Here is a 19,575-nt window from a genome sequence, read left to right on the forward strand (position 1 = left end):
CTACAATGTTGATGATCCATCCTCTGTTTTCTCACATCACAGTTATTAAACTCTGTAATTGTTTTAAAGTCACCATTGAGTTCATGGTGAAATCCCTGAGCGGTTTCCTTCCTCTCCGGCAACTGAGTTAGGAAGGACACTATGGTGTTATCACTATGGAGCATCCCTCTCTCTCATGTGGCTTGTAATGTGAAGCAACGTCAAGTTAGCAATACATTTGCCTTTATAAAGATACATCGTTGGTAGTTATTTTACTCACGTATAGACATCTGATTACACGGCAAACACCTTTATCTTTGTATTGACTGGGTGTATTGATACAACATCCAAATTGTAATTAATGAATTCACCATGCTCAAAGGGATATTCAATGCCTGTGTTTTATTTTACCCATCTACCAATAGGTGTCCTGCTTTACGAGGCATTGGAAATTCTCTCTGGTCATGCGCAGTAAGTGATCCGGACATGTGCAGAAGGTTTGGGACCTTCAGCGCTCAGATAAAAAGGTCAGAGAAAAGGTCGGATCCGCAGCCACTCCGTTCTCTTTATCTTAAAACAAGCACCTTTACAATCTGATAGTGAAGTGTGAAAATATAATAAGGTAGCATTTAAATCTGTAAATTAAGCTTCAATAACAAACAATAATAATGTATTAATGATATATTATGAAGAGTAATCATACGGTGTAGCTGACATTCTCATCAATGATCTGTTAATTACAGTTGGAAAAAACAATTTAAGTACACTAATTTGTTCTGGGTTCACAGACTGAACAATTGTTTTAATCTGCATGCCACTGCTAATTAGAGAACATCTAATATTTAAAAAAACAAACATGCACTGGCTATTATTTTTTAAATGTTTCCTGTAAATAGTGTCAGGGCTAAATTCAAAAGGTTAATGAATAACAGATAATACATAGTTTTCTTAGCAAAATGCTGCATTTCCAAACAGGACAATAAACAATTCTTGGTGACTCTTGAGCAAGAAATAGCTATTGCCGAATTATGTCTAGTCCAGCAGTTATCAGTTTTATGATTGCATACTATTGTCTGTTGTAGCGTTGGTCCCTTTCTAAATGCAAGATCCTCTCATCGTTAGTTCATCTTGTTCAGTTTTAATTCAATGTTAAATGAGTGTGTACATGTTCTGTACCCCAAAACCCGACAAAGGGCAGTGGTGCTAATGGTTTTTGGAAACTGAGCGTGAGAGAAATTGATTTCACTGTAAATTATAACAAAAGTCCAGGTATCGACAGATGATTTAGCAAGTCCTTGCTCTGAAACTGGGGCACGGTTATCCAACTGGCTGTGCCCGCAAATCAATATCTATCAACGATCTGAAATGAAACCTAGATTAAATCCCAATTAATCTAAGGGAGTCACGTTTGGCGAGTTCCAGTTAATTACATCATCCTGGCAAAGGTTTCTCTTCAATTTACCCATCATACCTCCCCACCGGTTAATTCAAAATGATCACAGCCACGAGTTTCAAATATTGCATCTGTAAATTCACCACTAAAGTCAGACTACCATGCAAAGACAGTGATATCAATCAGCCCTGTAAGTCTAGATGACAACTTGACTAAACTCTAATCGCAAACCCCAAGAGAACTATGGAAAATGGGCTGAATCTGACTGAAGAAAAAGTGCAGTACCTTGAACAATGAGATGCACTTTGGACGATTTGGGTTTGTTGCTCATGAGGATGGAGCACACGTAGGGCCCCTCGTCGTGTACATTCACGTTCTGGATCTTTATGCTGTACTCTGTCACGGGTGTGTTGTCCATTCGGACAACGCGAGGGTCCAGAGACCACTTGTCAGTGCCCGCATAAAGAATGGTGGTGCGATTGAGCCAAGCCACCCGCGATACCTTGCTGTCCACAGTACATCTGTGAGATAAAGAGAGAAACAGAGAGAGAAGAGGATGAGTGTTAAGCATTCCAGCATATTTTTACAGTGTTCTATGGTGTCCATTCTATTGTAAAGCACAATTGAGTGATATTCATTGACTGATATGTCTGACTGATGATATTGTGTGAGGATGTAGCTTTTGTATGACTTTTTTGACAAAGTTAGACCTTGTGCACTATTATACAATATAATGTTCTTCAACACTGTTGCTGGGGCCCCACATGATGCACATGCTTTTGTTCAGACCAATACTCTGCCCTTGAGTATTTGAATCAAGGCACCAGGACCTTGATAAAAGAACTGACCACATAGCGAGGATAGCTCTCAATGAGGCTATACATCCACAATAGACTTTGGAACAAGGACTGTGTAATTACACATTCACTTACTGAAGGTTATTCCACCTGTGTAACTACTGATGCTATTACACATTTTCTTGTTCCACTGTGTAACTAATGTTTTGTAATTACACGTTTGAAAGTCACCTGTGAATTACCATGTTAATAAATCAAACCAAAATATGACCTTGTTACATGTAAGTAATGTACAAGGTGCCACTACCATTGCATGCACATGTACTAACAGGGTTGATAAATAGACTAGGACCTGGTGAAAACAATTGTAACCAGGCACATCCTATCATTAACTACCAGTCATTTTAAATTAGTTTATTTCTATGTTATGGCCTGGTTCAAAGGCTATACAGAATCAAGTGTAATGTAAGAACGATATAGTTACATAGGATATACTTAATTATCATGTACAGTACCAGTCAAAAGTTTGGACACACCTACTCATTCAAGCATTTTTCTTTATTTGTACAATTATCTATATTGTAGAATAATAGTGAACACATCAAAACTATGACATAAGATATATGGAATCATGTACTAACCAAAAAAGTGTTAAACAAATCAAAAATATATTTTATATTTGAGATTCTTCAAAGTAGCCACCTTTTGCCTTGACAGCTTTGCACACTCTTGGCATTCTCTTAACCAGCTTCACCTGGAATGTTTTTCCAACAGTCTTGGAGTTCACACAAATGCTGAGCACTTGTTGGCTACTTTTTCTTCACTCTGCGGTCCAACTCATCCCAAACCATCTCAATTGGGTTGAGTTCAGGTGATTGTGGAGGCCAGGTCATCTGATGCAGCACTCCACTGTTAGTCCAGACAAGGCCTGGACTAACAATTGAGTAAAACAAGATTATGTTTTGGGATCTGATGGGGTACAGCAGTTGAACTAAGCTCATGCGGTATTCATAAGTAACATTCTTCAAGAATCAATGAGTATGTATAATTTAGAAATGGATATATTAGTCGCAGATTGTCATTTTCAGTGAGTTATAACCTATATTTTAACTATACTTGCACATGTGTCCATTGATTGGTGTTAAATGTTTGCTCATAAATTCATTTTATTCACACTTAACACCAAATTACATACATGAGGCTTAATTAGAAGTGATTCATGCATTCTATGGAAATAAAACATATGCTTAGCATTTTACAAACAAATTCTGTCGCAATTACCATGGTACATTGCCTTAAATGTCAGTACCTGTGCAAAATTCCTATTTACACTGGGAACCTAAGCCAAGTCCGATTTGTATCTCCTTGGTATTCTCTGGTTGCCAGGCCCTGTGGAAAAGCCCAGTCGAACCATGTATTTGAAAAAGAGAGAAGCCTAACAAACAAACAACGTGATTTAAATTCAGGACAGATTATTGGATCATAACCTCCGTGCCTAACCTTCAATGAACTTCAATGTAGGAATATCATAACGCTCATAATTCCATTTCCACTTCCACTGCATACTAAACATGGACAGAGGAGAGCAAGAAAGGGAAGGATGGGAATACAGCTACAGTGGTGTATCTGACAGTATTTGCAGACAGATATCAAAACTATTGGGGAACTGTACTTCTGTACAAACTTGCAATGCAAATCCAAGGCTAAAGGTTAATGTATGTGATTGAAGTGTTACCTAAGGAAAAGCAAAATAACAATATTCACCAGTATAACAAAAGTTATATATTTTGACAAAAGGCCAACAACCTTTGTTCTGTCCAGAAATACAGCCTTATAGGATTGTTTTTTAGTGCAGTGACTCTTCATTCATTTTGCAATCTCTCATCATATCATATTTGTTCTGAAAAATCGGTTATGCATTTATTTATCTGACAGGATACATAACTGACTATGGATTCCCATTATGATCTGTAGATTGTAGAGCATCAGCAATTCCCACAAGATTCATTAGTCAACTGCCACTCTGTTGGCATGCAGTTACTAAGTCGTCTTTGTTGTAATCAATCTTCTAGTTGATTTCATGAAGTTAAAGAAGTTCGACTAGATGTGCAGAGACAACAGTATCCTTCCGTTTCTCTTAGACTAGTTACTACTACCCTTGCTGTAAAAGTTTGTTCCATGTTGCAGTTAACTGGCAGTAAGTGTTTATTGAGTTGAATATGAACAGAGCAGAGATCTCCAACGTTGGTCCTGGTGAGCTACTGACTATACAGGACTTCAGTCAGAAGCACGATTAGTTTAATCAGAATACAACATTTCCTCTTCTTGTTATTGAAATACTAATGTATAGCCACTCAAGTCATTCAATTTTTTGACTGAGAGACTTCACATTTATTGTTAATCTAAATAACGTCACAATTGATTTTCAAATCAGCTACATCACTACGTGACCACTTTAAACATGAAATTAAATGTTGAGTTTGCGCATACCCAAAGCGATCAGCTATGCTGTAGATCTGAGAAAACAGCCAAAAAATTGCTTTGACTGTTGGAATAATATCTCGTCCGAACGACTTGTTTGAACAACTTCATTGATTGTTTTGTCTAATTAGGCCTAATTTGTTACAGTGACTGTTGCTGCAGCCATTAATTCAATGGTTATATCCATTGATATGATTATTCATTAAAAGCTATTTGATAGGTCTGCTTTTGAATGCATGTAAGTGAGCCAAGAAGATCTCAGTTTTACCAATTTCACTTCAGATTCGGATGTTTATCCACATTTCTCCAAATTGACAATTTTCAAGTTGATCCAAATGTCACACTCCGAAGTGTTTTTGACACCCTGGGTTGCTCCCCTGCTCAGTATCGTCCTTCCGAGGGTCGTGGGGTTACTCTTCTTGCTCAGCATAGTCCTCCCGGTGGTCGCGTGTTCGATTCCAGTGGTAGTGATACCCTATCCCAAACCTTAATTCTTAACTAAGGCATTCGGAATTAATAAAGGATGACGCTGAGCAGGGGGGAGAAGTAACCCAGGGTGTCAAAAACATTTTCACATTTTACGTTTGGAGCAACTTCGAAATGTGACGTTTTACTACTACATATTAATTGGGGAATGGACCCTACAAGGAGTCGAAGGCATTCCACAGGGATGCTGGCCCATGTTGACTCCAATGCTTCCCACAGTTGTGTCATGTTGGATGGATGTCCTTTGGGTGGTGGACCTTTCTTGATACACGCAGGAAACTGTAGAGCATAAAAACCCCAGCAGTGTTGCAGTTCTTGACACAAACTGGTGCGCCTGGCACCTACTACCATACACCGTTCAATGGCACTAAAATCTTTTGTTTTGCACATTCACCTTCTGTGTCTCAAGGCTTAAAAATATCCTCTTCATCTACAATGATTGAAGAGGATTTTACAAGTGACATCAATAGATGGATTCATCTAGATTCACCATTGAAAGACCAGGTATTCTTAATGTTTTGTATACTCAATGCAAACTGCTCTTCCTTCAAAACACAAGGCATGAAATTATGATCAATTATTTATTGGGTATTCATTTATTCAAGAGCAAGTTCAGCAGTGTTGTATGTGTACACATTCTCACTGCATCTTACTGTAATATCACAATTAATGATAGGGAATATATGGTAGCTGTCAGAGCCGCTTGTAACCCCGTGTCAAGGCTTTTGCTTTGCAGTACAATGGTGGGTGTCAACAGCTGACAGCAAAAACTGTCAGTTTCACTGTGTTCTCTGTGTTCACCCCATTCAATCCACATTCCAAGAGAGGATTACATGGGTGTTTAACAGAGTAAAACATGGAAATGTGAAGAGTGTACAGAATGTTTGAAACACAACGAATGACCCAAGGTTGGAAGTATTATATGGGCATTTAACAATGTAACATTTTTTTAGATCTTAGATCTTTAGATCTTTTTTTCAGATCTTGTGACTCCAGTATAGTTCAAATAGTACAATGCCTATATAAATTGTGTTTCTGATAAACTAAAGTAAGAAGGCAAAATAGGGATTCTGCAGCAATACAGGCAAAAGTCCTCTTTAAGAATTAGAAACAGTTTGACAACAACACAGCAAGTGAGTACATTTTTTCACAGGACATTCTCTAAAGAAGCATCTAATTAACCATGAGTGCTAATGTGCAGCAGAAGTGTAATCAAGGGGATGGGAACCAATGAAAACTTCAAGATTAAACAGCTCTCAATGATCTCAGACACTCTGACGTCGCTTGGCAATAACTGCATTCACAATCAAAAGGGTCATTCCATTTGATTTCAATCACTTTATGACCGCAGACCTTTTAATTTGAACAAAACTTTCTATACATATTTCCCAACAGTAGAAGTGGTCAGAAAGTGACTTTTTTAAAACCTAGTTTCCCAAATATTCCGGAGATAGAGGTGTTCAAAGTTCTCCCATTTTGCATACCCCATGATACCATGAGACATCCACGTGTCACGCCCTGACTTGAGTATTCTTTGTTTTCTTTATATATTTTGGTTAGGTCAGGGTGTGACATGGGTGATGTATGTGTTTTTGTACTGTCTATGAGTTTTGTAGGTTTATGGGGTTGTTTACCATCTAGGTGTTTATGTATGTCTATGGTTGCCTAGATTGGTTCTCAATTAGAGGCAGCTGTTTATCGTTGTCTCTGATTGGGAACCATATTTAGGCAGCCATCTTCTTTGGGTATTTCGTGGGTTATTGTCTATGTGATGTTGCATGTTTGCACTCAGTGTTTATAGCGGTCACGTTCGTGTTGATGTTTTGTTTGTTTGGTGTACTTCGTGTTATTTTGGTCTTACATTAAAATAATGGATTCACATCACGCTGCGCTTTGGTCTTCTCACTACGATGTTCGTGACACCACGCCTTCATCATCCGCAAATATTAACGTTTGAGTTTGATATAATTTTAAAGTTTACAAAAAAAGTTTGTAAAACTATACAGAACTAAAATACAAACACAACATGCAACATTCAACGATTTCAATGAGTTAGTTCATATAAGGAAATGTATATACGTTTTATAAATTATATACATTTATATAATTTAATATAAGGAAATCAGTCAATTGAAATACATTCATTAGACCATAATCTATGGATTTCACATGACAGGGCAGGGGGCAGCCATGGGTGAGCCTGGGAGGGCACAGGGCCACCCACTTGGGAGGAAGGCCCACCCACAGGGGAGTCAGGCCTAGCCAATCAGAATGAGTTTTTCCCCACAAAAGGCTTTATTATTATTGTTATTACATTATTTATAAATTATCTGGCAACAATTTTGGTGGACATTCCTGCAGTCAGCATGCCAATTGCATGCTTCCTCAAAACTTGAAACATCTCTGTCATTGTGTTGTGTGGCCTTTTATTGTCCCCAGCACAAGGTGCACCTGTGTAATGGTCATGCTGTTTAATCAGCTTCTTGATATGCCACACGTCTCAGGTGGATGGATTATCTTGGTAATGGAGAAATGCTAACAGAAATGCTAACAGGAAAATAATTATTTTTGTGAAAAAAATAAGCTTTTTGTGCATATGGAAAATGTCTGGTCTCTTTCATTTCAGCTCATGAAACCAACACTTTACATGTTGTGTTAATATATATGTTTTTTAAATAAAAATGGAAATTTTAGAACCTTTAATGTCAATTATCTTAAAATGTGTAAACTCCGATTTATTTTTCATTTTCACGTATGTTGTAGCTCAGACCCTAATTTACATGATCTGGGGTGTTTGTGTAGTGCCCGCTATCGTGTGAGACACAGCATGGTCTTGAATACAGGGTGGTTGTCATTTCAATCATAGAGATTCATAGAATGGTCCTATCCCTTCAGATCTCTGCAATTTAATTGGTTCACCACTTACAGTTTAATTGAATTGAAATTGTAACTTCCAATAACTACCACAAAGATGGCTACAGGTCCACCCACGTTGAATGTCAACTTAAATGGCAATGTCTATTCTATTATCTATATTTACTATATGATTGGAACAGGTTTCCTACGGAAGGCTGACATAATGAAAAATATTCCCATTCAAGTCAAAATTCTCCGATGTGTGGACCTCCAACCATCTTTGTGGTACCATTTAAAAGTTGAAATGTCAATTTTATTCCCATTTTACTAAATTTATCAGCTCCAAAATGACACCAACCCTGTATTCCAATGCATGTTGTGTCTCAACCGATGGCGGGCACAACATAAAATATCTGTTTACGCGTTTTAGATAATTGATGTTAAACAGCTATGTAACACATTATAACATTTGTCATAAGCCGACATCAGTAGGTTTCAATAGTTATCAGTCATGTTATGACATGTTATAAAACCGGTTGTAATGACTATTAAAAATGACTGTTCACCCTGTTGTCATATGCTCCAATGTCAACTGTTAAACAACCTCTCGGAACTACCCATCCCGGATCCGGGAGAATTGTCATCAACTTACACTAATTAGCATAACGCAACGGACAAAAAATATTACTAGAAAATATTCATATTCATGAAATCACAAGTGAAATATAGTGAAACACAGCTTAGCCTTTTGTTAATCAAACTGTCATCTCAGATTTTGAAATTATGCTTTACAGCCAAAGCAAGACAAGCATTTGTGTAAGTTTATCGATAGCCTAGCATAGCATTATGTCCAGCTAGCAGCAGGAAGCTTGGTCACGAAAATCAGAAAAACAATCAAATTAACCATTTACCTTTGATGATGTTCGGATGTTTTCACTGACGAGACTCCCAGTTAGACAGCAAATGTTCATTTTGTTCCATAAAGATTATTTTTATAGCCAAAATACCTCCGTTTGTTCTTCACGTTTGGTTGAGAAATCTACCGGAAACTGCGGTCACGACAACGACAAAAAATATTCCAAATTAGATCCATAGTATCGACAGAAACATGGCAAACGTTTTTTTATAATCAATCCTCAAGGTGTTTTTCAAATATCTATTCGATAATATATCAACCGGGTCAGTTGGCTTCTTAGTAGGAGCGAGAGATACAATGGCCGCATTTGTCTATTACGCACAAATCACTCTGAGAGCCACCAGCTGACCACTGACGCAATGTTGTCGCTCACGCAAATCTTTCAAAATAAAATCCTGAAACTATGTCTTGTGACACTAGACACATTAGGGAAGCCATAGAAAAAGGAATCTGGTTGATATCCCTTTCACTGCTCAATAGGGACGCATAGGAACGCAGAGGTTTCTAAATAAGAGTCACTTCCTGATTGGATTTTTCTCAGGCTTTCGCCTGCAATATCAGTTCTGTTATACTCACAGACAATATTTTTACAGTTTTGGAAACTTTAGAGTGTCAATTATATGCATATTCTATTATCTGGTGCTGAAAAATAGCCCGTTTACTTTGGGAACGTTATTTTTCCAAAAATGAAAATATTGCCCCCTAGTTTCAAGAGTTAATAACAACTGCTATCATATAGCCTCTATGACAACTTATGTCATATGTTAGTACATGCAGTCTACATACAGTCTACATACAGATGTTATAACAGGGTGTTATGTAGTTTACTAACCGATGTGTCACATTAATACATTGAATGAAATTATGGGTGTCATAACACCCCTTGACAACTTAAGAAAGTTACATTAATGAATGTGTTTATACCACAGGATGAGTTGTGAGAATCACATAACTTCAAATGATCTTTTTTTTAAGGACACATTATAATACCAGCAACTTGACAAGAAAACACAGTAACACTATTTTAAGGTACACATATTAGCCACTACTTAGTAGTGTGTATATAAGTAGCTAATAAGGTATTTATTATGTTATTAGTCTTGTATTAGGCCTTAATTAACTATTTTCTTATAAAAACATTATACTGTAAGTCATATTACTGGTCAATCATTAATAATTTAATTATTAGCCACATAAAATATGTATTCATTGTTAATTAATTCAAGTTACACAAGAAACAGACTCTTAGGAAGCTGTCTCAATATGGGACTAATAAGGACATAGTACCTTAAAATGTGTTCCTTATTCTGAAGGGTGACCAAATTTTGACTTGCATAAAACATGTCCAGCAATGAGGTCATTGGACAGAAAGGGGCACACCTTCCCACATATTTTTCATACAGCCAACATTCAAGTCAAAGTTTGATGTAAACATGACTAAACTTCCTTAAACCTCCATATAGTGTATATGAATGCTGACTGTATGGCGTGAAATGTAAAGTGGCACACCTCCCCACACTCAGGAGCAAAAACATATAATGCTTGCATGAAACTGAAAATGTTTGTCGTTTTATGAAATAGAAATGTTTTCATATATATGCCATATAGCCAACAATCAAGTACACATTTGACATTAACAATTAGAATCTAAGCTTCCATAGTGTGTCTTCAAATCAGAATAACCATAATATTATTAATAATCATGGCAAGTATATCTATGGACGTTTCATGGCTAACCTTCTCTTCTCCCGAGTCTGTAGGGGAGTTGCAGCGATGAGACAAGACTGTAACTGTAACTACTAAAAATAATAACCATAATAATAATGCTGTTTCTGTAGACTTCCAGTCATTGCTCTAATGATAGTTATTAATGCTGACATCCTTCATATTGGACACCAGGGGTTGGAAGTGGTTCAGGGAACAGAACCAAAAACCGAAAAAGAAAACGAAACCTGGAACGAAAGTGATCCATACTGGAAAACAGAACCATTATTTTAAAAGCATGGGAACCAGTTAATAACGTTATTTTACAAAATAATGCAACAAAGCGCTCATGTAAAGCCCTCACTCTGTCACTCAGAAACGTATTCCAGTGTCTGCCTGCAAGCTTAAAATCTTTGACAGTGTGTGTGCGTGTATAGGCTACCTGCCCCCCCCCTCTGAGGCATACTGTAGGTTACAGTACTGACATTACAACTGTGATTCAGAAGATCGAGAGGGAGATTTTTAATTAGCTAGAGAAGAATGGATAACATTTTTCAATGCCAGTTAATGATACTATAGGCCTAGTTATCAGGTTTCAAAGGACTCAGCTCAAAGGACATTCAATGTTCCTCCATAGGACCTGCTCCTCCTAGGAATAATTCTGTGGAGCTAATTTAGAAAATACACATCATAACAAGATGCCCAGCGCTTTAAGCATTCTCCTCAACCCTCTCTTGTTCTCTCCCCAACCGAATCTTGCGCCTTTGGTAACACTTGTCTTTCCATCACGCATGTAAACAACTAGCTTCCCTACTCTATCGTAATATAATGAGCTAAATGTTTTTTTTAAAACAGGTTAAAAGGAACAACAAACCTTTTCTGGTTCTGGTTACTTTTTCTGGTTGGAACTGGTTCAGGACTTTATTTTGCTGGTCAGAACAGTGGAATTGAACAAAACATAAGTGTGGTTGTGTTCAGAATGAAATAATTTCACTTTCCAACCTCTGCTGGACACAGAGACATACAAATGATACCATCTGACTCTGGGGGAGTAAATAAAGGGCTTCTTTGCCAAAATCTCCAACTATCCCTTTAAATAGTGCATTGTCAACATTGTGCGATCAGATTGAATCCCAAACTCGAATGTGTTGGCTATATGACATGTAAATGAATCCATTTCTTATCTAATGAAACTACACAAATCCTCAGTTCCAGGCAAACAATATATGCTGTTGCTCACACCAATCTCGACAAACCATTTATGTATGGACCTCGCTTTGTGCATGAGGGTATTATCATGCTGAAACAGGAAAGCGCAGAAACAGAAAAGTTACTGAAGGCACTGGATCGTCTAGAATGTTGTAGCGTCAAGATTTCCCTTCACTGGAACTAAGAACTATTATTCCTCTTCCATTAAACTTTACAGTTGGCACTATGGTAGCAATCTCCTGCTATCCGCCAATCCCAGATTTGTACGTCAGACTGCCAGATGGTGAAAGGTGATTCATCACACCAGAGAACGAATTTCCAATACTCCTGAGTTCAATGGCGGCGAGCTTTACACCACTCCAGCTTGGCCATGGAAGCTCCATGAAGCTCCCGACGAACAGTTCTTGTGCTGATGTTGATTCAAGAGGTAGTTTTAAACTCGGTAGTGAGTGTTGCAACCGAGGACAATCTTTAAGCACTACCTACTTCAGCACTCGGCGGTCCCGTTCTGTCAGCTTGTGTGGCCTACCACTTCACGGCTGTGCCGTTTTTGCTCCTAGATGTTTTCACTTCGCAATGAAAGCACTTACAGTTGACCGGGACAGCTCTAGCAGGGCAGACATTTCACAAAATGACTTGTTGGAAAGGTGGCATTGTATTACGGTGCCACGTTGAAAGTCAATGAGCTCTACAGTAAGGGCATTCTAGTGCCAATGTTTGTCTATGGAAATTGTGTGGCTGTGTGCTCGATTTTATACATCTGTCAGCAATGGGTATGGCTGAATTAACCGAATCCAGTCATTTGAAGGGGTGTCCTCATACTTTGTATATACAGTCGTGGCCAAACGTTTTGAGAATGACACAAATATTAATTTCCAAAAAGTTTGTTGCTTCAGTGTCTTTAGATATTTTTGTCAGATGTTACTATGGAATACGGAAGTATAATTACAAGCATTTCATAAGTGTCAAATGCATTTATTGACAATTACATGAAGTTGATGCAAAGAGTCAATATTTGCAGTGTTGATCCTTCTTTTTGCAAGACCTCTGCAATCTGGTTGAAAAATGAGTTTTAATGACTCCAACCTAAGTGTATGTAAACTTCGACTTCAACTGTATAATGTAACTAGCGCTAGCACACTGCTAGGTAGGTAGCTAGCACTAGCAGTTGCCAGCTAGATAGCTAGCTAGCCATCAGTGGGCCAACAAAATGTTGCTTTCGCAACATCAAATACCTCATTTTATCTACCTCATTTTATCACTATTGATTTAATAATATAGCTGTCATTGTTACTGAAGCCTGCACATCTTTTTTCACAGCTGTCACAAATCCTGTTGTGCCCCAGCAACGTTGATTTTGTTGTCCATTTTGTTTCAAAATTTGCCCATGTTTCTTGGAGATCATTTGAATAGTAAAGTTTTGTGATACTCTCAACGCATCCTCGTGTGGTATCAGCACATTCATAACTGCTTTATAACACCTCAAGTCACTTTACTTAAGGTGGCTGTGCAAACTATATTAGGGCATATGACATGGTTATGATGCCCATCATTCCATTCCATGTAATAGTGTGACATAAAGGTAAAATAAAGGTAAATTACAAAACACCATGTTACAACATCTAGTATGTAGACTCCTATGCAGCATGTAATAACATATGACATAAGTTATCATGTAGACTGTGCAATAGTAGTTGTTACTAACAGTTTACAGAGCATATTACAACAGGATGAAAAGTCATTTTTAACACCCAATATAACCGGTTTTATAACATCTCATGCCGTGACTTAGAATGATTTTAAACTACTTACAATATATCATGACACATGTTATGTGTTATATAGATGTTATAAAGGCTTTATGAATGCATGCATACCTACATTAATAAAGTGTAAATAGTTTATAAAATAGTTTGACAACCCTGTTTGTAAGCTTTTAAAATGGCATCATACTCAACTGTTAATCTTTTCCAATGATGAACACTTGGATGTCTCATGGTGTGGTTGGGTATGCAAAATGGGTCAACCTTGAACACCTCTATCTTCTGAATGTTGTGGCATTCAGGTCATTTTCTGACCACTTCTACCATGGTCAAATATGTATGGAAAGTTTTGTTCAAACAAAAGTGGTGCGTTCAAAAAAGTGATTGAATTCAAATGGAATGACACAAAAATATGTTTCCTCCTTTTATAGCTCCTTTTTAGCTCACACCCACTCGTTTCCAAAAAACTGTCATTTTGGGGTTGTTTTTGACTGCTGCAGTGAAGACAGTCATGTCTGTAAGCCATCCAGTGTTGCTGCCTCGCCATCCTTCCCTAATGATTATAGTATGAGCTTTTACACCATAAATCCATTTAACTGGAGCGGACATCCAGCAGATTTTTTCCTGGGCCTATCAATTCTGTCCGCCATCAAAAATATGGTGGTGCACTCGAGCATACCTTCATGTGTGCCTCGATGATAAGTGTTACTTATGATGTGGCCTCAATTCTTCATTTAGGAATCTGGGCTGAGACATATACAGTGTTTACCCACCACCATAGAAGCCCAACCGGACAAACACTGTTGATTAAGCGGCCCACAAAATCATCCGTTCTGGAAGGTCATTGAAAGGCGATAAATACCAGGGAATAACGAGTTGATCAAATGTTGGGGAGTGATGTCTGTGCTTCAAGGGTGTTTGCAGAGACCAGACGGACGGTTTTCCGCAACGAGCAACATTCTCATTATTGACTGTTACTGTGTGGACTGGGCTTTTGCCTTGGCCTCTAATGGTGAGGCCACATTGACATCATACACCCTGGGCTAACGAAGTGTCAGACACTCGAGTGGAGGGACATTCAATAGAAGAAGTACTAGAATTCCACTCAAGTTTCCTTATTACCACTCAACAGACAGATGCCTTATTTACAGTATATAAACATCACCCTTAATTCTTCCCTTCATCTAATAATCATATAGGTTATATTAGACACCATACAGTATTTAGTTTGATTAATAGGTTATGCATTAAACAGCAAAACCCAGTAAGTTATGCAGGAGAGAACATTTCACTTCAACTGAGCAATGCACCATGGGATTCCCATCATGGTTTAGTGCGTTGAATGAAATATAATAACATATTCATCTACTTTGTTCCTCTTTGGGAGAACTGCATGGAGAGAAATATTTAGAAATATTGAGAATTAACATTCTGTGAACCAGGATATTTAAATGTACAGTTTTTTGGCATGCAACTCATTGATTCAACATAATTAAATAGCCTAAATGGTCACCCTTAAGCATTAGCCAATTCAGTATGTGGTATTGAGTTGCCAGCTACAATAGTAGAAGCAATTGTTTTAAAAAAGTACATCATACTTCGCATTTACAAGCAAATACTATTCAAATTGGTTGTGTGCTGCAGTCACCTAAATCTTTAGATGACCTAAATAGAAACCCAATGGCAATAGAACTCTAAAAACAACGCTGAAGTGTAAATAGACCTGTCAAACTGGCCAATTACATTTCATTATGTTACATGGTTTTAGTATCTGATGGAGTCATATTATTCTTCAATGTAGTTTACTCTGGAATTGCACACTGTAATTCTATTTGACTCTCACTCCAACACTATCATTCTATCCGGATTGAAACACAGACTAGTAGTGACAGCGGCATCAATTTGTGTTCATTTGCTTTCTAATAGACAGTATAAACCTATTTTCTCAAAATGTTCAGACCGATTTCTATGTCCTCACATTTTCATTTCCCTTGTGTCACTTTTTTATCAGGTTGCGGAGTGCCATGCAGTTTAAACTTTCCAAACTGATTGACTCCAGCATGCTTCAGTGGGTTAATAGCACTACTGGGAAATCTAAATTGTTGAACATTATTAATGGCCAAATGCAGATCCAATTTGGAGACATCTTGAATAGATAGAACATAAAATACAGAATCAACCTGGCACAGCAGCAGCATAACATGTAAGGTGCAAGCAAACATATTAGGTTGATAAAAACGGAATATGCCTTGTACTGTACATGGTGTTAGTAGTATAACAATTTTTTTATGAGATATTGATTCACAGCAACAACTTATGTGAAACCCAATGTAAAAAACAACAACACCAGTATCATCATAATGATATGTATCTGAAGGACATGGATACTGACAGCTGGAAATATGGTAACATTAGAACCAGGATGTATTAGAAAGATCTCCATTGGCTACAAGAAAAAAAAAGACAGTCAGACAAATAACATCATGCAGAGCCTCAGATCATCTTTCACTATACAGCCTTGTACAGCAATTGTTTTCACTCCAGTACAATGACTGTCCCTTAAATTATTAATCATGTCTTAACCAGAACACAACTTTGGAGAAAACTTTAAGCATAAAATGTTGTATACTAGTAGCTATCTTATTATTTATCTGTGGACTACAGTTCTAAGATATGGATAGGTCACCAAATCGCAGCAGAGGACATTTAGTGATTGCAGATCATTGTCAGTAGCCCGGGCTGCTCCCAGGGCCTCAGCCAAGAGATAAATGATAGCCCGGCTCTAGTTGCTAGGTGGATTGATGACCATCATTACATTGGCTGCAATGTACGGTAGCAACTTTGTTGGGCGCCCTCAGATAGGAGATACATATAAATGATCTCGCCACTACCTGTTACTAGCTGTCAAATCCTTGCTTCCTCCATTCTTGATACCTCGTCTCCTCTCAAAAGGCATTGGAGGAAAGGATCCAAGGTCACTCCCTGGGACCTCCTCTTGCAATAAGCTTTGCGAGGAATAGAGGAAACAAGGACAGAAGAAGGATTTCACGGCTACATGAGGGAAAGCTTCTGAGCCCCAAAGGATCATGGGACGGGGATGACAACATAGTTACAAAAAGTAATGAGAAGGCACAATCAGGTTATTAAAGAGGAGTTCACTAACGAGAGCCTTCAATTCTGTTGTAAACTAAGAATGTAAATTAATGATCTAATGTCCCGAGCTACTAATTAGCAGCCCTGACATTGTGAGCTTGATTTGGGCATTAGTTTGAACTGTAATTATTCAACGTACCTGGGATCCTCTCTGAACTCCCTGTGTTTGGCTTGTCTGAATTGTCGATTTTGGTGGTCAAGTGTATATGTTGTGTCATTGTCGACACTATGTGCATTATTAGACTAACAAGAGTGGGATACTATGTTTAGGCACAGTGCCATAAGCTAAATGAAAGTATTCCAGTTCAGAGTGCTTGACACACGCACACATCCACATTACACACATGCACACACACACACACATATGAAAACATGGTAGCCCGGCAGTTAGTGTTGGGCCAGTAATCAAAAGGTCGCTCGTCGAATCCGTGTGGTGAAAAATCTGTTGATGCACCCTTGAGCAAGACATCCAGGGATACTGTTGATAATGGCAGACTCTGACTCCCACCCCACTCTCTGAGCGTGACTCTAGGTGAGTTGTGATATGCGGAAAAAAAAAAGTTTCCAAAATTTGACCAATTTAAGCAGACTCACGCAATAAAGCAAAAGGTGTATGTTGTCGTACCAGAGAGCCTATCTTGTCATAACACTGCTGCACTGAGTATGTCTCTTGTGGATCAGCAATGAAAGATCTTCTGCCAGGTCTCACCTCACTCCTGCCATTAGTTTCGACACACACCTTGTCCCTATCTGCCTTTTCATAGTGTTTTGCCACGTGTGAAGTTAGTAATCAACTGCACACAACAATCTGCATGTGTTATTTAGAGAACAATCACTTTGTATGTTGAATTGATTAATCTGCGTTCATCTGAGTTGAACGTGACTGGTATTCCACTCAAATCTATTCTGTATTGTGGGGACTATCACAACAAAACTAGTTTTGTGATTCAGAGGGTCACTGAGATTGCAGAATGATACTGAAAGCTGATGAATTATTTATTCACTATAACTATAATAAAAGCCTTTCAAGAAAAACTCAAATTTCAAGAAAACTCAAAACCTGTAATTAATGCACATACAGCAAAGCTATTTTTCAGTGTTCAACCATCTCAGGTCTCAGATTCAATGTTTCTGTTGCTTTACATACCACTAAGAAATCAGAGCTTTGTTCTTGCCAAATACAAACTAAAATAGTTTCTGGTTAATCCTTATGTCCATTCTAACATACTATCTTAGTGGTTGAGAATGTATACTATATATACAAAAGTATGTGGACACCCTTTAAAATTAGTGGATTCGGCTATATCAACCACACCCGTTGCTGACAGGTGTATAAAATCAAGCACACATGCATGCAATCTCCATAGACAAACATTGGCAGTAGAATGGCCTTACTGAAGACCTTACTGACTGACTTTCAACCTGGCACTGTCATAGGATGCCACCTTTCCAACAAGTCAGTTTTTTCTGATGTAACAGATGAGAAAGTTTAGCTTAAAATGTTGATAAATTACGGGGCTATTTCTTCACATTATAAGCACAGCAATGCACACTCGGCAGTAGGCTATAAGCGCAAATGTTCCATTAGCAGGAAAACACCATTCTCAAAAGTGTCCACAAATGTGATTATGCATGTATTGCTTTTATTATAAAGGTGCATTTATATGGTGAATATGATCTTCCCGAAACATGAAACTCACGCGCTGCACATGTATGCCGGTTAGGCTCTTAGTTCCAGTGAAGGGAAACCTTAACGCTACAGCAGGGGTGTCAAACATACGGCCCGCGGGCCGGAACCGGCCCCCAAGGAGGTTCGATCAGGCCCGCAGGATAATTTGAAAGTGGAAAAAATGCATAAAAGACATGGAATTAATATTTTTAATTCGCTGCAATTCATGGATTATCCGCTAAGGGGCGCACTCTTTCCATCAGAGTAGAAGACAAGCCGCATCACTGAGACAGACTGAAAACAGCAGACGGTATCAATGCGCCATCTGCTGCTTGTTACGACGTTGTTAATACCTTGGTCTCTACCTCTCCGCTACACCATCATTAGCCAAAATGTCGTTATCCAAACGGAGAAAAGTAGATCTGGATTATCCGCTAAGTTTTCCATCAGAGTTCACTGTGAAAACGGCAGACAGGTACGCGTAATACCTTGGTCTCTACAGCCAAAATGTCGTTATCCCAAACGGAGAAAAGTAGATAAGGAGTGTAGAATTTTCAAAGAAAAAATGGACCACGTCCTATTTATTTACAGAGATGCACGGAAAACCTTTGTGCTTGGTGTGTTTGCAACAAGTTTCGGTATTGAAGGAATATAATATTCGCTACTCATCACAGCGAAAAATATGACGGCTTGCAAGGACAACTGAAAGAGATAAGATTAACCTGGCGGGTCTGAGGACAGCAGTCAACTTTCATCCAGCCGATCAGTGAAGCAAAAAGCCAGCTACCTAATTGACATTAGCATAGACAGATTGAACCATGTCAGCAAACTTCTCAGCAACAACATTTGAAGTGGATGGTTAAGGCGCTGTGCTGAGCATTTCAATCCCCTGAGAGGAAATGACAGTTCATGGAGAAAAAGGAAAACCCAATCTCAGGAATGGCTACGGGACCTTGTTCTTGGTTGATATTACTGAACACTTGAACAATCTGACAAAATGTTGCAAGGCCGCAAAAATTGCCAAAGTTTTCTGACAACATACATGCATTTAAGTTGAAGCTGACTTTGTCCATGCAACTGGCAAATGGCAACCCTGCTCATTTCCCCTGTCTGAGAATGTGTGTGTGACCAGACCTGATGACATAGGACAAAATTGTAATGGAGAAACG

General features: G+C 38.3%; 1 protein-coding gene across 2 annotated transcripts in view; it reads right to left on the reverse strand.

Annotated features, from left to right (window-relative positions):
* The window catches only part of LOC124000897 (opioid-binding protein/cell adhesion molecule-like), a 412,918-nt gene that overhangs the window by 121,598 nt on the left and 271,745 nt on the right, over window positions 1–19,575 (reverse strand). For both annotated transcript variants that reach the window (XM_046307575.1, XM_046307574.1), the window contains one exon: window positions 1,658–1,893. In XM_046307575.1, coding sequence (XP_046163531.1) covers window positions 1,658–1,893 — 236 coding nt within the window. The remainder of the gene's footprint in view (window positions 1–1,657; window positions 1,894–19,575) is intronic.

The sequence above is a fragment of the Oncorhynchus gorbuscha genome, linkage group LG16, assembly GCF_021184085.1.
Source record: "Oncorhynchus gorbuscha isolate QuinsamMale2020 ecotype Even-year linkage group LG16, OgorEven_v1.0, whole genome shotgun sequence".
Taxonomy (NCBI): Eukaryota; Metazoa; Chordata; class Actinopteri; order Salmoniformes; family Salmonidae; genus Oncorhynchus; species Oncorhynchus gorbuscha.